This window comes from Eumetopias jubatus, unplaced genomic scaffold, assembly GCF_037043125.1.
Source record: "Eumetopias jubatus isolate StellerSeaLion01/CBP00866 unplaced genomic scaffold, mEumJub1_p1.0 scaffold_17, whole genome shotgun sequence".
NCBI classification, from domain to species: Eukaryota; Metazoa; Chordata; class Mammalia; order Carnivora; family Otariidae; genus Eumetopias; species Eumetopias jubatus.
Genome location: NW_028274823.1, coordinates 53,455,025 through 53,474,968, shown reverse-complemented (window position 1 = coordinate 53,474,968; position 19,944 = coordinate 53,455,025). Strand labels below are relative to the sequence as shown.

Here is a 19,944-nt window from a genome sequence, read left to right as displayed (position 1 = left end):
CTTCAATTATAATGTATAATTGCCTGAAGGGGAATATATTAACATTAACTTTATATAATTTTTAAAAATCTCTTCCCCCTTTTTTTCTCTTGAGATGTGGATATTATTTTTTAGGTTTTATACATCACTTGAAAATTATAATTTTTAAAAATTTTACTGTAGGGGAGGCACCTGGGTGGCTCAGTTGGTTGGATGACTGCCTTCAGCTCGGGTCATGATCCCAGGGTACTGGGATCGAGCTCCGCGTTGGGCTCCCTCCTCAGCAGGGGAGTCTGCTTCTCCCACTCCCCCTGCTCGTGTTCTCCCTCTCACTCACTCTTTCTCTCTCTCAAATAAATAAAGAAATAAAAAGAGTTGGACACTTAAAAATAAAATTTTACTGTAGGGGTGCCTGGGTCACTCAGTTGGTTAAGCATCTGACTTCATCTCTCATCATGGATTGGGCCCCACATTGCGGGGTCTGCTTGTCCCTCTGCCCCTCCCCAGGCTTGTGCTCTCTCCCACCCCCCCAAATAAATAAAATCTTAAAAAAAAATAGAAAATAAAAATTTTACTGTATACCAAATCAGTAACAACTTTCAAAAATAGCACATTTTATATTTATAAATCAAGTTTCATCAGTTCTAAATTCCTTTAGGGGCATTTTAATGTATGATTTTTAAAGATAGTGTATGTTTTTTAAAGAAGATAATTGCTTCAGGCTGTACTCTAGTATTTTAGAGTACACATGATCAAGTGAAACCACAAGGAAAATCTAGCATATTTAAAACCATTGTCACTATATGAACCTAGACATTGTTTCTATAAGACACACAGAAAGTAAAGTTTTCATTTTCCTGATATATCCTTTGTGGGTTTTTTTGTTTTGTTTTGTTTTTTTAGATTTATTTATGTATTTATTTTAGAGCACACGGGGAGGGGCAGAGGGAGAGGGAGAGAATCTCAAGCAGACTCCTCAACTGAGCACAGAGTGCAGGAGGGGCTCAATCCCACATCCCTGAGATGGCTACCAGAGCTGAAATTAAGAGTTGAACACTTTAACCAACTGAGCCACCTGCGTGCTCCTGTTGATACATCCTTTGTATTCTAAAGATTGCATAATAAATTAGAAACACATAACCAAATTATGTGTTTGCATAATTAAAACCGGCAGGATAGTTTGTGTCTTTCCAGTTACTAGTACCTGTCACTTGAGGGAATTTTCCCAATTTCTTCCCAAATTGTTAAAGTATAGAATACTTTTTTTTTTTAAGATTTTATTTGTCAGCACAAGCAGGGGGAGCTGCAGGCAGAGGGAGAACCAGGTTCCCCACTGAGTAAGAAGCCTGATATGGGCTCGATCCCAGGACCCCGGGATCATGACCTAAGCCAAAGGCAAAGGTTTAACTGGCTGAGTCACCCAAGCATCCCTAAGATTTTATTTTTAAGTAATCGCTACACCCAATGTGGGGCTCAAACCTACAGCCCTGAGATCAATAGTCACATGCTCCACTGACAGAACCAGCCAGGTACCCCTAGAAGTACTTGTAGATATCAACAATAATCAGTTGCATCAACCTATAACATTTTTTTAGAGGTTGTTATGCTCTTGTTGAAATATTTTTATTAAGTTAAACTTGGTATTAAATTAGTTTATATGAGGAACTCCTGTTGAGTTGAATTCTACTCTGATTAACTGGAATCACTGTTGTTATTTTGGTTTTTTGTTTATGTTATTTTATTACACTGTTGATTCCCTAAAAGGTAATTCCACCTTGAGCAAAACCTTTATAAGACTTTACAATTGTTTTCGAATACTCAAAATTATTTCATATTAACCCAAAGATTTCAAAAGTTAAGAGTGGGTTTGACTATTAATTATAGATGACTGTCCTAATGATTTAATTTCAGGCCTAGGGCAACACTAGCAGAAAGAGGAGTTGATGAGGATGGCAATACTAGCTTACATTTACTGAGCAGTTTGTATTTGCCAAGCATTATTATAAGTGCATTACGTGTATTAATTCCAGGTAATCTTAACAAGGCTATGGAGTAAGAACTAATATTCTCTTCATTCTCTTCCAGAGCCAGCATTCTTAACTGCTATGCTTTCCGGGTTTTATATCAAATTCTGTTGCAGAATAGCTGTCTGAAATTTATTTAACTTTGAAGCCTTTCTTGTTTCTGAAGAATTATACTAGATCTTTCAGATCATTCCTAATTCTACCATTTTAAGAATTCTGTCATCCTGATTTACAAAACATTATATGTTTAATGTTTCTAATTAGATTCTGTTTGTAATCTCTTGGTCTCAAAGTATAAAGGTTAAGTCATTTTCTAAAGTCATACTGTTAATGGGTGATGGAGCTGGATATATAATCAGATGTTCTTTTGGACTTCTTGGTCTTGTTAGTTGCCTCAGTATTTCTTACCTTTTATTTAGTGTGTATATGCATACATGGGTTAATAGTTGAATTTAATTGATTTTTAAAATTTTCTATTCATATCTATTTGTGTGATGTGCTTCAAACAGTTGAGAAGTAATATTGTTTTCATTTTCTTTTTTTTTTAAGATTTTATTTACCTATTTGAGAGAGTGAGCAAGAGAGAAAGAGAGAGAGTGCATTAGCAGGGAGAGGAGTAGAGGGAGAGGGAGAAGCAGACTCCCAGCTGAACAGGGAGCCCAGTGCAGGGCTCAGTCCTGGAACTCCGGGATCATGACCCAAGCCTAAGGCAGATGCCCAACCGACTGAACCACCCAAGCACCCCTTGTTGTCATTTTCTTGAATCTTTTCCCTTTGGATATCAAGTATTACATGCTCATTGTATAAAATTTAGGAATTTTAGAAATATTTAAGGTAGAGAGTGAAAGAGTTCACTGGAGGAGTAACTATTAATAGTTGGACGTTTTACTTATTTAAAGATATATATATAGGCTACATGTACTATTTTTTAGGACATTTTGCTCCTTTAAAAGTTTTTTCAGCTTTAATTTTGAAATAATTAGATTCACAGGAAGTTGTGTAGATAGTACAGAGAGATCCCACTTACCCTTCACTCAAGTTACCTCACTAGTTATATCTTACATAGTTATAGTACAGTATCAAGACCAGGAAATTGACATTGGTTCAAAATGTGTTTATAGTTGTGTGTCATTTTATCATGAGTAGATTTGTTTAACCATTGTACCAATCAAGATATAGAGGGGTGCCTGGCTGGCTCAGTTGGAAGAGCATGTACCTCTTGATCTCCAGGTTGTGAGTTCGAGTCCCACGTCGGGTGTAGAGATTACTTAAATAAATAAATTTAAAAACTTAAAAAGCCTAAATTTTTTTGAAACATATAAAATTATTCCATCACTATAAAGATCTCCCTTGGGTTAACCTCCACACCCCTGATACACACTCTTTCTAACTTATGGCAACCTCTAATCTGTTTTCTACCTACATTATATCATTTGAGGATGTTATAAAGGGAATCATACTGTATGTGACAATTTGAGATTGACTTTTTTCACTTAGCACAATGCCCTTGAGTCCCATCGATTGTGTGTATCCATGGTTTATTAATTTTTATTGCTGAGTATTCCATGATATGGATGTGCCACAGTTTCACAGTTTAACTGTTTACATATTGTGAGATATTTTGTTTTTATACACATTTCAGCTATGACAAGTAATGAAGCTAGGGACATTTGTATACAGGTTTTGTGTGAACCTTAGTTTTCATTTCTCTGGGATAAATGCCCAGGAGTAGGAGTACAGTTGCTAGGCTGTATGGTAAGTGTATGCTCAGTTTTTAAAGAAATTGCCAAACTATCATCCAGCATGGCTGTACAATTTTACTTTCCCCCAGCAGTGTGTAAGAGGTCCAGTTTCTCTGCATCCTTGATAACATTCCATATTGGCCCAGTTTATTTTAGCAGTTCAATAGGTGTGTAGTGATACCTCACCATGGTCTTAATTTGCATTTCCCTAGCAGCTTAATGATGCTGAACATCTTTTCATGTACTTCTCTGCCATTCATATATCCTGTTTATTTTTTTTAAAGATTTTATTTATTTGTCAGATACACAGGTACGTGAGTGCACACAAGCAGGGGGAGTGACAGACAGAGGGAGAGGGAGAAGCAGGCTCCCCAATGAGCAGGGAGCCCAACGCAGGAGTCGATCCCAGGACCCTGCGATCATGACCTGAGCCAAAGGCAGACTCTTAACCGACTGAGCCACCCAGGCGTCCCTCATATATCCTCTTTGATGACAGGCCTATTTATGTCTTTTGTCCATTTTTTCATTGGATTTTTTGTTTTTTTACTGTTGAATTTTGGGAATTCTTTATATGTTATAGATATGGGTCCTTTCTCAGGTGTGTGGTTTGTCCAGGGAGTAATAGGGGAAAGTATGTCTACTCCATCTTCCCACAAGCAGAAGTCTACATATGCTGTTTTGTTTTGTTTTTTTAAAGATTTTATTTACTTATTTGACAGAGACACAGTGAGAGAGGGAACACAAGCCGGGGGAGTGGGAGAGGGAGAAGCAGGCTCCCTGCTTAACAACTGAGCCACCCAGGCGCCCCTACATGTGCTGGTTTTAAAAACGTATTTGTCAGTAAGAGTGTAATCACTGCCATTTTTTCATCTCCTGTAGTATTTCCTTCATCTCTTGCATCATTTTTCATCATTTCATTATCATTTTCATCTCTTGCATCATCATTTTTCATCATCATTTTTTAGAAGCTGTTTCCTTCAGTCTGTTAAATACTTTTATGCTAGCTTCAGTCCTCACAATCTGTTTTACACTTTTCTGACAATTATTCTCTGTGAAGCACATGCATTATGTGATCCTCTTGTTCAAGAATCTCTAGTGTCTAGGGGCGCCTGGGTGGCTTAGTCGTTGGGCGTCTGCCTTCGGCTCAGGTCATGATCCCAGGGTCCTGGGATTGAGCCCCGCATCGGGCTCCCTGCTCAGCCAGGAAGCCTGCTTCTCCCTCTCCCACTCCCCCTGCTTGTGTTCCCTCTCTTGCTCTCTCTCTCTCTGTTAAATAAATAAAATCTTAAAAAAAAGAATCTCTCGTGTCTATAGAATGTCCTGAACTTGACAATTAAAGGTTTCCATGATCTAGCCCCAATTTATATATGTATATTTTTTAACATTTTAGTTATTTATTTGACAGAGAGAGAGAGCAAGTGCGCTTACATACAGGGGAGTGGCAGGCAAAGGGAGAGGGAGAAGCAGTCTCCCCACAGAGCAGGGGAAGCCCGATGTGGGACTCAATCCCAGGACTCCGAGATTATGCATGACCTGAGCCGAAGGCAGTCGCTTAACCAACTGAGCCACCCAGGCGCCCCCAATTTCTGTTTTCAACTTAATATTCCAGTACTCCCTTATGCCCTTTGAACACTAATGGTTCTCCATTGTTTTTTGTCTTCATACCCTTGTTCATGCAGTTTTCCTCTACTAGTGTACTTGTATTTCTCCATCTCTATCCACAGTTCCATCTCTCCTTAAAGGCTCAGCTCAGATGTCACTTCCAAGAACTCTTCTGATCTTACCAACTGGAAATAACTTCTCTTTTACAACTCTCTTAACTTTCCAATTTTTTAAACGTTTCATTAAGTAAACTGCTTTGTTATGTTTTATGGATTAAGCGAGCTAATAATGTATATAAAGAACTAGCAGCTGTAATTGATTTTACCTTTTTTTAAAAAATGACTTTCTTTAATATCCCTTTCTAGATTAAAATCATTGAGGGCAGGCTCTGTTTCAGATTCATCTAGGTAAGTGCCACTTGCCTAGTGCAATACCCTTCACATGGTATGTGCACAATAAATATTTAATAGGTGAGCAAACATAACATGAGGGCATTTTAATACTGTCTTTATTCCCAATGCCTTATTACTTGACATTTGCATATAGCAGACAGTAAATGTTTGAGACTGAACAGTGTAAAATTTGTGATTCAAAAAGCTTCCATCAAAAAAAAAAAAGCTTTCATCATTAGGCAGTCTCATTTATGTAATCTTTATGTATTGTAACTGAAAACCTTTGATAAATTCCTCTGCTGATAACTAGAAAATATTTAATATTTATGAGATTCAATCCCTACAGAAGTACAAGAGCCTTCAGCTTATGTGAGATGGTGTGGTGTAGTGAGTAAGAACATGGACTTTGAAATGAGATTGCCTGGGTTGAAAACTTGTCTGTAGTAGTTACTAGTACACATTTATCTTGGCAAGTTATTTAATCCATCTGCTTCAGTTATCGCATCTGTAAAGTGAGGAAGATAATAATACCTACTTTATATGGTTGTGAGAATTATTTGAGCATACAAGTAAAACACTTTGAACACTTCCTGGCATTTAGTAAAGTCTTAAGACGTTAGCTGATCTAATTATTGCCTCTTGTTACTTCCTGAAAATGCACTGAACACAGGTCAGAGTTTAGAGTGTGTGATTTAGGATATAGATACAGAGATTACTTAAAAATAAAGTCTTAAAAAAAAAAAAGATAAAACAGGTCCAGTCAGGCAGAGTCCCCAAAGCAACTAGGCAAAGATCAAGCAGGAATTATTATTGCTATTATTATTATTGTTATTATTAAATGAAATCACATGTGAAATAACCCTGGATGGTATCTGACCTGTAATAGATATTCATAAATGTTAGTTTCCTTCTATTAGCTCGCTCTTTCCCCCCTCATTTTACAGATTAGGTATTTAGATGCCACAAAGTTTAGTCACCTAAAGTGTTAATATTAATGAAATTAAGCTCCAAGAATTTTGACAACCAATTCGCTGCTGCTCTTCACCATATCATGCTGCTTTTCCTTAAAGCTAAAGGACGGGTTGAAAATAAAGCTATTAAATCCTACCAGGGACTTATAGATTTAAAAAAATATTTATTATAGTATTTTTAAGCATTCTTACTATATTTTGAAGACTTATTTCCTTATAATTATCAGAAATATATAAATTGTGGATAAATTTGATCAGTTATTTAAAAATAATAAAAATTTTCAGGGCACCTGGATGGCTCAGTGGTTAAGCATCTGACTCTCGGTTTTGGCGCAGGTCATGATCTCATGGGTCATGAGATCAAGCCCTGGGGGCTCCCTGCTCAATGAGGAGTCTGCTTAAAGATTCTCTCCCTCTGCCGCTCCCCTGCTCGCTCTTTCCCGCACTCTCTCTCAAATAAATGTCTTTAAAAAAAATAAAATAATAAAAATTCTCCGTTTTCTGAGTATTAGGTTTTGGTATTATAAACAGACTCTAAAGAATTATTTTTAGTGTAAAATAAATGCAATTTTTCTTAATACATATCAGCAGTCAACCCTAGAGTGTGATACTTCTTTACCAGCAGTTCTATGTATATGTTTAACTTTTTTATTCAGTTGTATCATTTAGATTATAATATAGGAGAGACAGCTACTCAACACAAAATCAACATATAATGGATAAAATAAGATGTGTGTGAAGGGACTTGAAAGATTAAATGTTAGCCAAGCCAGAAATAGAAGAACAAGCAGAATTAGATTGGATGCTCATATAGTGCTTCAGAATCACTTGGGGAGCTTTTAAAAAATGCAGATGTCAAGCTTCTGTCCCCTCAGAGATTCTGATCCAATTGTTCTGGGGTGGGGCATGGGCAGTAGAACAGGCATGTTTTTAAACTTTTTATTTTAAACAGATTATTCTAATGTGTAGCCAGGTTGAAAACCATTGTATATATCAATTCCTTGGAGCATAGGCAAAGGAGGAGTCAAAGGCTTTTTTTAAGATTGATTGATTGATTGATTGATTTATCAGAGAGAGAAAGGGAAAGAGCACAGGCAGGGGGAACAGCAGGCAGAGGGAGAAGCAGGTTCCCCACTGAGAGGGAGTCCTTGATCCCAGGACCCTGAGATCAAGAGTCACATGCTCTTCCAACTGAGCCAGCCAGGTACCCTAACTTTTTTAGTGTCTTTTGAGATAATCATGTGGTTTCCCTGTTTTAGCTTATTAATATGGTGAATTATTTCAATTTTCAAGTGTTAAACTAACTTTGCATTCCTGGGATAAATACCACTTGGTTATGATGTATTAATTCTTTTTTAAATATTGTTGGATTTGATTGCCTAAGATTTGTTTAAAATTTTTGCATCTATAATTGCATCTATAATTTTGCATCTGTAATTCTTAAAGGGCTATCAGGCTATAGTTTTATTTTCTTCTTGTGCTGTCTTTGCCTGGTTTTGGTATTAGGGTAATACTGGCCTTATGGAATGAATTCAGAAATATTCTCTCCTTGGGGCATATGGGTGACTCAGTCAGTTAAAAATCTGACTCTTGATTTCAGCTCAGGTCATGATCTCAGGATGGTAAAATCATTTCCCATGTTAGGATTCTCTCTCTCCCTCTCCCTCTGCCCCCTTCCCCTCCCTCAAAGAAAGGAAGGAAGGAAGGAAAAAAGAAAGGAAAGAGAAGAAAAGAAAAAAGAAAAGAAAGAGGGAAAGATTGGTTCTCTCCTTTTCTGGAAGAAAGGAAAAAATGATATTTCTTGTATTTCATTTTGAATAATTCCTATTGTTATGTCTTCAAGTTTATTATTCTTATCTTTTTACAGATAAGAATCAGCTGTTAATCCCATCCAGCATATTTTTCATTACACATATTGTAATTTCATCTTTAGAAGTTAGAATTGAATGTTCTTTGTGTCCATGTCTAATTTTTTGAACATATGTAATAGAGTTCTTATAACTTAATTTCCTTGTCTGCTAATTCTATTATTTGTATTAGTTTTGGGTCAATTTTGGCTGATTGGTTTTCTATTCATTATGGGTGAATTTTCCTACTTTACATGTCTGGTAATCTTTGATTGGATCCCAGATATTACAGATTTTATCTGGTGCTGAATACTTTTGTATTCCTAGTAATGTTCTTGAACTTTGTTGTGGGAGGTAAATTACTGGAAAACAATTTGATCCTTTTGGATCTTGCTTTTAAGATTTGTTTGGCTGGACCAGAGACATGTTCATTCTAGGGCAGGGTTTCTCAATATCAGCACTATAACATTTGGATCAGTTAATTCTTTGTTGTGAAGGGCTATGCTGTGCTTTGTAAAATGTCTAACAGCAACCTTTAGGTGACCCCCCCAGTTGTGACAACCAATAAAGTCTCCAGAAATTGCCAAATGTGGGGAGGGGTGGCAAATTGCCCCCAATTGAATAACTCCTGCTTTAGGATTCATTTTGTCTCACTGCTATGACAAGATCTTCCTGTGTGCTTTACCCAATGCCCCATGGATTGTGAGATTTTTTTTTTTTTTCCAGTCTGGCTGTTTGGGGTAGGCACTTTTATTGGTCTTATGTATATACTGGATGTCGTTGCCCCCTAATCTTTCTGGGTCGTTCTTTTTTCTGTCCTGTTTTGTTTCCTCATGTATATGTGATGATCAGTAATCAGCTGCATATTCAAGGGGAGAGTCTGCAGATCTCTGGGGTTCTGTTTTAGTCTTTTTTAGTTACTATAACAAAATTACTGTAGACTGAGTGGCTTAAACAAAACACACTTATTTCTCACAGTTCTGGAGCCTGAGGAGTCCAAGATCAAAGCCCAGTAGATTTGGTGTCTGGTGAAGGCCTGCCTCCTGCTTCATAGTCATCTTCTAGCTCTGTCTTTAAATGGTGGAAGGGGTGATAAAACTCTCTGGGATATCTCATATAAGGGAACTAATCCCATTTATGGGGGTTCTGCCTCATGACCCAATCACCTCCTAATTGTGGGCTAGGATATCATCATGAATTTTGGGGAGACACAAACATTCAGTCCTTAACAAGTTCTCTTTCTGCATCTTTCTCCTCTCCAGTATTCTATTTCATGAACACTTAGCCACCTGGATCTCCTGAGAATCTCAGCTCCATCTCCTCAACTCAGCAAGTCTGCCAGGCCTCACCCATTTTGTGTCCTGTGCGACACATCACTTGGAAACTCTCAAGGCAGGGGCACCTGGGTGGCTCAGTTGTTAGGTGCCTGCCTTCGGCTCGAGTCCTGATCCCAGGATCCTGGGATGGAGCTCCACATCGGGCTCCCTGCTCAGTGGGAAGCTTGCTTCTCCCTCTCCCATTCCCCCTGCTTGTGTTCCTACTCTCTGTGTTTCTCTCTGTCAAATAAATAAAAAAATCTTTTATATATCTATATCTATATAGATATATAAAAGAAAAGAAAGAAACCCTCAAGGCAGTAAGCTGGGGCAGTAGGGCTCACTTTGTTTCCCATCTTTCAGGGATCTTTTTTGTCCAATGCCCAATGTCTTGAAGCTGGTTTTTCTCCCCCCATAATATTTTGTCTATTATTTGGTTGTTTGAGGTGGGTGGGTAAATTTGGTCCCTCTTACTATATCTTGGTCAGAAACAGAGTCTCTTTAACTGATAATTTATTCATATTAATTATTGATTAAAGTTTAAAGTGTTCTGGGGCGCCTGGGTGGCTCAGTCGGTTAAGCGTCTCGCTCTTGATTTTGGCTCAGGTCATGATCTCAGGGTCATGAGATAGAGTCCTGCATCAGGCTCTGCGCTGGGCATGGAACTTGCTTGGGATTCTTTCCCTCTCCTTCTGCACCTCCCCCTCAAAAAAAAAAAAAAAAAAAAAAGCTGAAAGTGTTTTTAAAAACTTACCTAATTTCTTCATTTTTTGGATTTGTATGAAACTTCAAAGTCTCCTGTTTCAGGTAGTTTCTATGGCACAACAGAAGTATTAAATCGGCCCTAAAGCCTTTTATCATCTTTTTAATACACCTCTTTAGAGCAGGTTTTCACAGTGTTAGCTAAATATGGGTCTCTAACTATATGTAGTAGCATACAATTAAAGGACACGTCCTGACCTGATGAAGCACATTAGCGGAGTGTGTCATGTTTTTAGGGCATTGCCACAGCAGGCTCAAAGACTTCCAGAAAGCTTCCTTGTGTAACTCATATTTTCTAGCAGCTAAAACACCAGTTTCAAAGCCTGTTTGTTAGCCTGATTGTTAGCCTGATTGAGGGTGTAGAGAACTGGTGATATAAGACGGGGGGAAAAAACCATAAGAGAGAAGATCATTTTGAGCAGTGTATGAGACAAAACCATACTGAAGGATAATGCTACAAGGATGGGAGTGACTTGGAACCCATTGGTGGTAAGCTGTTTAAGAAAGGAGAAAGGCAGCAGAATAGAAAATAAAATGACAGAAGAAATCTGGCCTTTTTGTATGTGAGATGAGCTTCCCAAATTTGCTACAGTGTTACTGCTACAGGGTTTGTAGCATGTGCTTGTTGGATATTCAAAGATGAAGTAATTTATTCAGAACATATCTTGGGAAAAAGATGTATGTAGTGGGTGGGATGAAACCATCTGGGTATATATATGAACTAAAACAGCAAAATGATATTTTAATGGAATTTTATATATGTAATAACTTATATAAATGATATACATATATACATATAGTATGTATAAAATTTAGTGTTAAACTGCATAAAACGTGTAATTCCTTGGCCTTAGGGATGGCAATGTAGCTAGAAAGAGCTGAGGAAGAGAGACTTCTTGTAGCTCTACAGTATATAAGAATTAGACAGCCTTTTAAAACACAGATCCTTATAGGTGGATGTGCTGTTAATTTCCTCAGACTGAAAAGCTGTTGTGGATTGATAATATGAAAAACTCTGTTTGGAAACAAAATATGATTTAAGGCTTCCAAAAACTAGGATTGCTTTTTAGCAATTAAGAAATATTTAGTGAGTGTTTCTTGCTGGCTGAGTATTTCTGATGGTGTAAGTGGTGCTCATGTAGTTAACTATCTGCCTTTTTCAAGTGATCATGAGTCTTCGTGGCAAGAGTTTGTGTGGATAGGGGAAGAAAGTAGGACAGTAGCAGTTTTTCACTTTTTTCAGCATAAGTAAGCATAGAAGGTTTTTCATAGCCAGATATGCATGTTATAAAGAAATGATAAACACCAAAATCAAGAATTATTTTATCTGGAAAGGGGGAGGAAGAGGATGATATCAGAGAGGGACAGTCACTTGTATTGATGTTTTGTTTTTGGCTTTTTAAAGCAAACTTTTAAAGTATAGTTTAACATATGTAGAGAAAAGTGTAGATCATAAGTATACAGCTTCTTGAATTTTTATAAAGTAAACAGACCTGTATAACTAATACCCAGATTAAGAAACAGAACATCTGTGTTGGAATTATTTTATATTTTTTTTCAAGCTTGGTAATGGGCACATGGGTATTTCTTGTATCATTCTTTGTTGTTGTTGTTATGCTTTATAAAAGTTTGCCTACTGTGTTTTTTAAAAAATCACTCAGAAGGAAATAGGATCTTCAGAAATATGGAAAATGTCATAAAACCCACATGCTTTAGTAATTGAGAAAACGTACTTTAGGGGAATAGGGTTTTTTTGATGTAGGCCTTTGTCTCCTGTGTATCTTATAAACCTGATAGAGGCCCAAGTTACTGCAAGTTTTAAAATGGAAAAAGAACATAAATAGAACTGTGTGAATCAAAGTAGTAAAAATTATTAGTACTTCTTGAAACAGTACATTATTGGCCTTTTACAAGCCAATATAAAGTTTGGGTCCTCAAATTTGTGAGTATATCAAAATGACAGTTTTCTTTTAAAAATTTTGTCACTGAAATCTCAGTGATAGTTTAAGAAGGAAATTGCTTATTTGGTTTTATAATGGTATATTCAAAGTATAGGATGAACTGAGCTATGAAGATACAGATATTTATATTTAGTTTACAGGCTTTATATCTATTGTAGAAATTGTTATTTGTATAGTGGATAGAAATATGTTTAAGGAGTTTCCTAAAACTAGTTATCTATCTGCCTTTGCATTGTTTTTTGTTTTTGTTTTTGTTTTCTCATTTTGGAGAAGTTAGGAGATACTTATTCGATCAAACATGAAGATTTCTGAAATTTGTTTTATTTTTATGCATTACATATTTTTCTATATCTCATTTTATGAAAAGCATTAATATATGATTTTTCTCAATTATTCCAACAGTAGGCTTTTTCTAATTAAATTATGGTTGCTATGGTATGGAAAGGCCATTTGTAGAGTAATTTTTTGTAAAAATGTTTAGTCATTAGCCTTCTGCTGTTGGGTTTATATGCATAAAATTATTAGAATGTTAATCTACTGAAAACCAATCATTGAGTAATTTTTGTTCCTTTTACTCTCTTCTAGAAGCCAGTAGATCAATGTAAATAAATTATTGTTTCTGATATGTTTACATGTATTTGGTCTTAAAGGAGTTGTTAGGACACACTGAAGTTTCTGTTTTGTTTTCCTGTTTTCCCTGGACAGGCAGTGGAGGAGGAAATGGCTGTTCCTAATCACCTCTGTATTCGTCGCTGGACTACCAAGCATGTAGCTGTTTGGCTAAAGGATGAAGGCTTTTTTGAATATGTGGACATTTTATGTAATAAGCATCGACTTGATGGAATCACATTATTAACATTGACTGAATATGATCTCCGGTCTCCTCCTCTGGAAATCAAAATCTTAGGGGATATTAAAAGGTTAATGCTTTCAGTCCGAAAATTGCAGAAAATACATGTCGATGTTTTAGAAGAGATGAGATACAACAGTGACAGTCCCATGGGTTCCATGACACCTTTCATCAGTGCTCTTCAGAGCGCAGAGTGGCTCTGTAATGGGGAGCCTGCACATGACTGTGATGGACCCATCACTGATTTGAATTCTGAACAGTACCAGTACATGAATGGTAAAAACAAACATTCTATTCGAAGATTGGACCCAGAGTACTGGAAGACCATATTGAGTTGTATATATGTTTTTATAGTATTTGGGTTTACATCTTTCATTATGGTTATAGTCCATGAGCGAGTGCCTGATATGCAGACCTACCCACCACTCCCAGATATCTTCTTAGACAGGTAAGTTTTGTTTCTAGTTCCCAAGTTTGTAGAAAATTGCTATAACAGCAATTGATAATAATGTATTTATGATAATTATGTTGTTTATTATTATTTTGGTTTGATATACACTTTCTGTTTACTTTATCTGGTAATATATAAAGATGTGCTTTGAAATTGCCTTTTTGTCCTAGAGTAAATTAGACCTTAAGCCTATGTGAGTGGGAAAGGCTACTGCTTAGTTTATTTTTTTTTTAATAGCTATATTATAGCTCCTTGGGCACTTCAGATTATAAAAGGGTTTCGTGGTATGTTTTCTCTAATAAATGAAATTTGGTTACTTTTTTTTATGATGAACAGAGTTCAGCCTTTCCAAGAGTAGGGGGAGGGCTCCTCTATCACCACATAAATTGAAATTATCGTAAATAGTACAAACTGATTCGTTGATAGTATCTTGTTTTTATGAAATGCTGAGTATATAAAAAAGAATATAGTATATGCATATGAAAAAAATAGAACAAAATTCAAAACTATTAGTTTTTATATTGGTGATTTTTTAAAGCTTTTAAAGTTTGTAGAGCTTTCTTGTTTTTATAAAATGTTTTACCTTTCTGAAAGTGCCTTATAGTATATGTTTTTGTTTTTAAGATTTTATTTATTTGACAGAGAGAGATAGAGCAAGAGAGGGAGCACAAGTAGGGGGAGTGGGAGAGGGAGAAGCAGGCTTCCCGCTGAGCAGGGAGCCCGATGCAGGGGCTCGATCCCAGGACCCCAGGACCATGACCTGAGCCGAAGGCAGACGCTTACCGACTGAACCACCCAGGGGCCCCTAGTATGTTTTTTAAAACGAAATGAATCAAAGTATCCATATTAAGATGTCAGAATGATGTACATATCACATTTTGTTCCTTTCAAACCCTGACTAAAAGTATAGTAAAGAAGTTTTTGTTTGTTTAAGTTGTAAGCCTGCAAGGATGGAGCAGATAAGAGAGGAGAAAGCAGTCATACATTTTTGAAAGTTTGAAAGTAGATGGATGAGTGGCAACTAACAGACCTAAAATAACCTAATTCTAAAACAGCAGTTAGGAAAACAGAACCAACCCAGTCTATGTTACAGATTTCTCAAAGTTCTAGATACTGCAGGTGAAAGGGTGGTGCTAAAATAAGAAGAATTGAGTGAAAACTGTTTAAGAAGCTGTTAGATCCCTATTCTATACAGTTTTCCCAACTATAAACAGAAGAACTTAAGGAAGTAAGGAAGAAAGCATGTGGATATCTGGGGAAAGAGTATTCTAGGCAGAGGAAACGGCAAGGTGTAAAAATCCTGAATTGGTAGTATACTTAGCATGTTCAAGAAACAGCAAGTGAGAGATGGGGAGAACAGTTGGAGATGAAGTCTGAGAGGAGACAGGAATCCAGATTGTATAGTGACTTGTAGACCATATTATGGACTTTAGTTTTCATTCTGAATGAAAAGGGAAGCCGTTGGAAAGTATTTAAGAGAAGAGTACGGTGATCTAACTTCCATTTTAAAAGGTAACTGTAGTTGTTGTACTGAGAATAGCCTGGGTATGGATGTGGGTGTGGGAAAGCAGGGATTAAATTACTGAATTCATCTGGACAGAAATGAGGTGAACTGGATGAGGATAGTCGTGGGAGAGATGGTGTGAAAGAGTCAAGTTCTATTCATATATTTAGAAAGTGCAGCCAACAAGATTTGCTGATAGATTTGCGTGTAAGGTGTAAGAAAAAGAAAAGTCAAGGGTTACTCCTAAGATTTTTGACCTGAGTATCTGGAAGGATGGGAGTTGCCCTTTACAGAGATGGGAAGATTGTGGAAGGAGCTGAGTCGGAAGGAAAAATAAGGATTTGGTTTTGGACATGTCAAGTTTGAGATATCTTTTACGCAAAATCAGATGTCACATAAGAGATGGAAAGATGATTTCTTTCTCTGGATTTCAGAGAGATACAGGCTGGAATTTGGAAGTTGCCAGAATAGGTAAAGCCATGATGTAAGACAAGGTCTTCTAGGGAATGAGTTTGGAAGAGGAAAGAAGATTGAAGATGGAGCCCAAGAACATTATAACAGAAGTCTGAGAAGTTAGGCAAAACCAGCAAAGACAACTGAAAATGTCAGGGCAGAAAGAGAAAGTAGTATCCTGGAATCCAACTTAAAAAAAAAAAGTATTATAAGAGGGCAGGAATAATTAATAATTAACTGTGTCAAGTTCTGCTTGAGGGATCAAGTAATGGATAATTGGCCACTGGATTTAGCAGTGTGTTGGTTATCTGTGACCTTCACAAGAGTTAATAAGAACAAAAGCTAATTGTTATGGGTTCAAAAGAGAATAGGAGACTTCCTGGAATTTACCTAAAGATATATATCCACAAATATGAAACAACATATATACAAAGTTATTCATTGTGACATTATTTGTAGTAATTGTAAATATTGGAAATAATCTAAATGCTTATCCATGGAAAACTGGTTGAATATACTATAGTACATCTATATAGCAGAGTACTATTTAATCAAAGAAGAGTGAGGAAGATTTCTAAGAACTGATTTGAACTGGTTTTCAGTGTGGGGCAAGGAAAATACAAAATGAGTGAAACAGCTCTTGTTCCATAAAGCAAAGGAGTGCACAAAACCAATGAAAGCATGTCAAAAGAGCATATGAGTTGGTTTAAAAGGGCTTGCACTGATCAAACTGGGACAGTTGGAACATCAAAAAGCATAAAGATGGTAGTGGATTCTAATATATTGAGTAAGAGAATCTGTGAATCCATAGTGATAAAACAAACAAAAAGTGGTGGGTTGAGAGGGGATATTCTTCAAGAATAATACGAATAAACATAGATGGCCTATTTTGCAACATCCAACGTAGTAATTGATTCAGGCAAGTCATCAGTAGATGCTGAACTCATTAGGTGAAAGGTCAAAGATACTCACATAATCTGAAAATATCACACATATTACTTAATTACAGGGAGAAAAAGTACCTTTACAATGGCATGATCTGACATGCATCGTTTTAACCACATGATCAAATGTAGCATTGCTGTGGGACAAAGTGACATGTGCATTGGATGTGATGTTCACAACATCACCTATATAATAATCTTGCCCCCCAAAAATACAACCTAAATCTAATCATGAGGAAATTATCAGACAAATCCAGAATATAGAACAGTTCTGAGGCTGAGGTTTTATATAGACTATAACCAAGGCATAGTGGGAGAAAGGAGGAAAACGGGCCTGGAAGAAAAATGAGGATCTTAGTTTTAAAGCATACAATTCAGTGGTTTTTAGTATATTTGCAGTTGTGCAACCATCACCACTAATTCCAGGACATTTTCATCACCCCAGAAAGAAACTCCTATCCATTATCAGTCCCATTCCATTCCCTCCTCCCTCCAGTGCTTGGCAGTCACTAATCTACTTTCTCTATCTGTGGATTTGTCTCTTCTGGACATTTCATGTAAATGGAATCATACAATATGTGTCCTTTGTGATTGGCTTCTTTGATATTGCATAATGTCTTCAAGATTCATCCATATAGTAGTATGTATCAGTACTTATTCCCCTTTATTACAGAATAATATTCCATTGTATGGGTATACTACATTTTGTTTATTTGTTCATCAGTTGATGAATGGTTGTTCACTTTTTGGCTACTGTTAATAATGCTGCTTATGAACATTTATGTACAAAGTTTTGTGTAGACCTATATGTGATTTTCAGTTTGCAGTGGGATTTGAAAGTTTTGCCTAACTCTCTATAGTGCCTCCCACTACAAATCTTCATGCTCTTAAGCATGTAAACTTTATTCATAGGAGAATTATAGTTGGTGCTGTCAGTGTTCTTTTTCATTTTCTCAGATCTCTTTTTCATTTTCTTGCACACGGATACTCCCAACATCCAGCAAATGTGTCTCTGTTGAAGAGCTGTATCTGAGCTGTTGAACACATTTTACCTGCTCGGAAAGAGAGGCAAACATGCTTAGGACTTTACATCCCACCAGCAACAGCCCTTAACCAATGACTGATGAGATGGGGTATAAATATTTTCTCTTTACTCTATTTGGGACAACTTTTAGGTCAGACCTACACTGTCTCACAAATTCTCCACAGGATTGAGCCGTAGTTAACCCTTGACATAGTTACTCCACAGGGCTTTGTTTAATGTCTCACCCTTGCCTTGCTTACTTGCTTCTTGATCTCATTTCCTCACTACACTAAGGTTTCTCTTGGAAACACTCCTACTCACTTTCACACTGGTCTTTGTTTCAGAGTCTGCTTCTAAAGCTTATGTCACACAATTCCAAGACCTTTAGCACATCATAAATAGAAAATTAGAAGGAAAAAGGGATGGATGCCTCTGTAGGCAGGCCCACTTACAACAGTGAGAAGGGATAGCTGATAGCCATAAAAGCAAGGGAAGAACCAGAAGCACTATAAAAAGCAAACATAAATAAAGGAAAAACTAGTCTGGAGCTTAACCTTCATTTCTTAGTAGTCCCTGAGGTCATTACCATGTTCAATGCAATAATCAGTGTTCACAATCATGACTAAATTACCGAAGAAAATTAAATTTTTATCCAGAAAAAAAGAGGGATATCCATGTAATAATGCGTTTCAGAAAACTTTGCATCAAAATAAATAAGAGATACTGAATAAACATTTCCTCACAACACTTCACTGAAGTGACAGTAAAAGGAGATGAGGGGAAACCCTATAATTCCATGAAGGCAAGAACGGTGATAATGATGAAAATTTGGAAAGCAGAACGCTGAGTGCCTATTGTAAGATTGGGAATGCGAACTAGCAGTGTCCAAGAGGTGAGTTTATTTGTATTTCATAGCTCCAGAAAAACTCCCAAAACAGGTGGCACCAAGCATCTTTCACAACCAGGTACAGATAAGTATGGGAGAATTGGCTGAAAAGCAATTTGAGAAGCTTTTAGACCTCTATTCCAACAGAAGGTAGGTGGTATATTCTCCAGACTAGTTAAATGTGAGGGACTCTGGGATACCATGCCCAGATGAGAACAAAGGTATCTGTTTTCAGTATGTTTTCAAGGTGATTACTATAAATTTACATACTGATCACTAAGACTTCTAGCTCTCTTCCTTAAGTAGCCAGACTTCCCATTCCCACTCCCACCCAGTGCCAGTTCTCTAAGCAGAACAGATTCCTCTCCTTGGAAAACCTGCACAAGAGAAAAGGACTATAGATACTGATACTGTGGTAGGGGAGATATCTCCATCTCATCAACCAGACCTCTGCCCCGTCACTCTACAGTGAAACCCACAACATAAGCTCAGTCTGTGCACACAGAGCGTCAAATTATTATTTTTTTAGTACTTCACTGTCAAATATGAATGGTCAGTCAAGAATGACCAGACATATAAGGAAAACAGACCAATGCAAACAGAAAAAAGCAAAGTAGGAAACACAAAATAGGGAGCAGAAGAACACTTCAAAAAAATAAGCATATTCTCACAGATAAGAGATGTTGTATTTTACGAGACAGTAACAGTAGGCTATAAAAAAGGAAAATTCAGAGAAAAAAAAAGCTTTTGGAAAATAAAAAATGAAAGTAGAAATTTAAAATCCAGCAGAATAGCTGGAACATAGATTTGATGAAATTGCCCAGTATACAGAACAGATGAAAAGTAGTGGAGAGGGGCTCTTGGCTAGCTCAGTCAGTGGAGCATGCGACTCTTTATCTCGGAGTTGTGGGCTTAAGGCCCTTCATTGGGTGTAGAGATTACTTTAAAAAAAAAGTGGAGGAGAAAAAATAAGATCAGTCCAGTTGGCCCAACAGTAAATAGATACGCGTTCTAGAAAGAAAGCATAGAGAAGAAGGGAAGGTATTATTTAGGGTATAATACAAGGAAATTTCCCAGATTCAAAGGATGTGACTTTCCAGATTGAAAGGGCCCACTGAGCACCCAGTACAAGAAATGGAGAATTTCAGAACACTGGGTTTAGACTGAAGATCCTAAAAGCTTCTTAAGGGACCGAACAAGTAACATACAAAGATTAGAAATCCAAATAGCATGCAA

General features: G+C 36.9%; 1 protein-coding gene across 2 annotated transcripts in view; it reads left to right on the top strand.

Moving 5' to 3' along the window:
• The window catches only part of SAMD8 (sterile alpha motif domain containing 8), a 41,075-nt gene that overhangs the window by 5,251 nt on the left and 15,880 nt on the right, over positions 1-19,944 (top strand). For both annotated transcript variants that reach the window (XM_028109711.2, XM_028109713.1), the window contains exon 2: positions 13,302-13,894. In XM_028109711.2, coding sequence (XP_027965512.1) covers positions 13,302-13,894 — 593 coding nt within the window. The remainder of the gene's footprint in view (positions 1-13,301; positions 13,895-19,944) is intronic.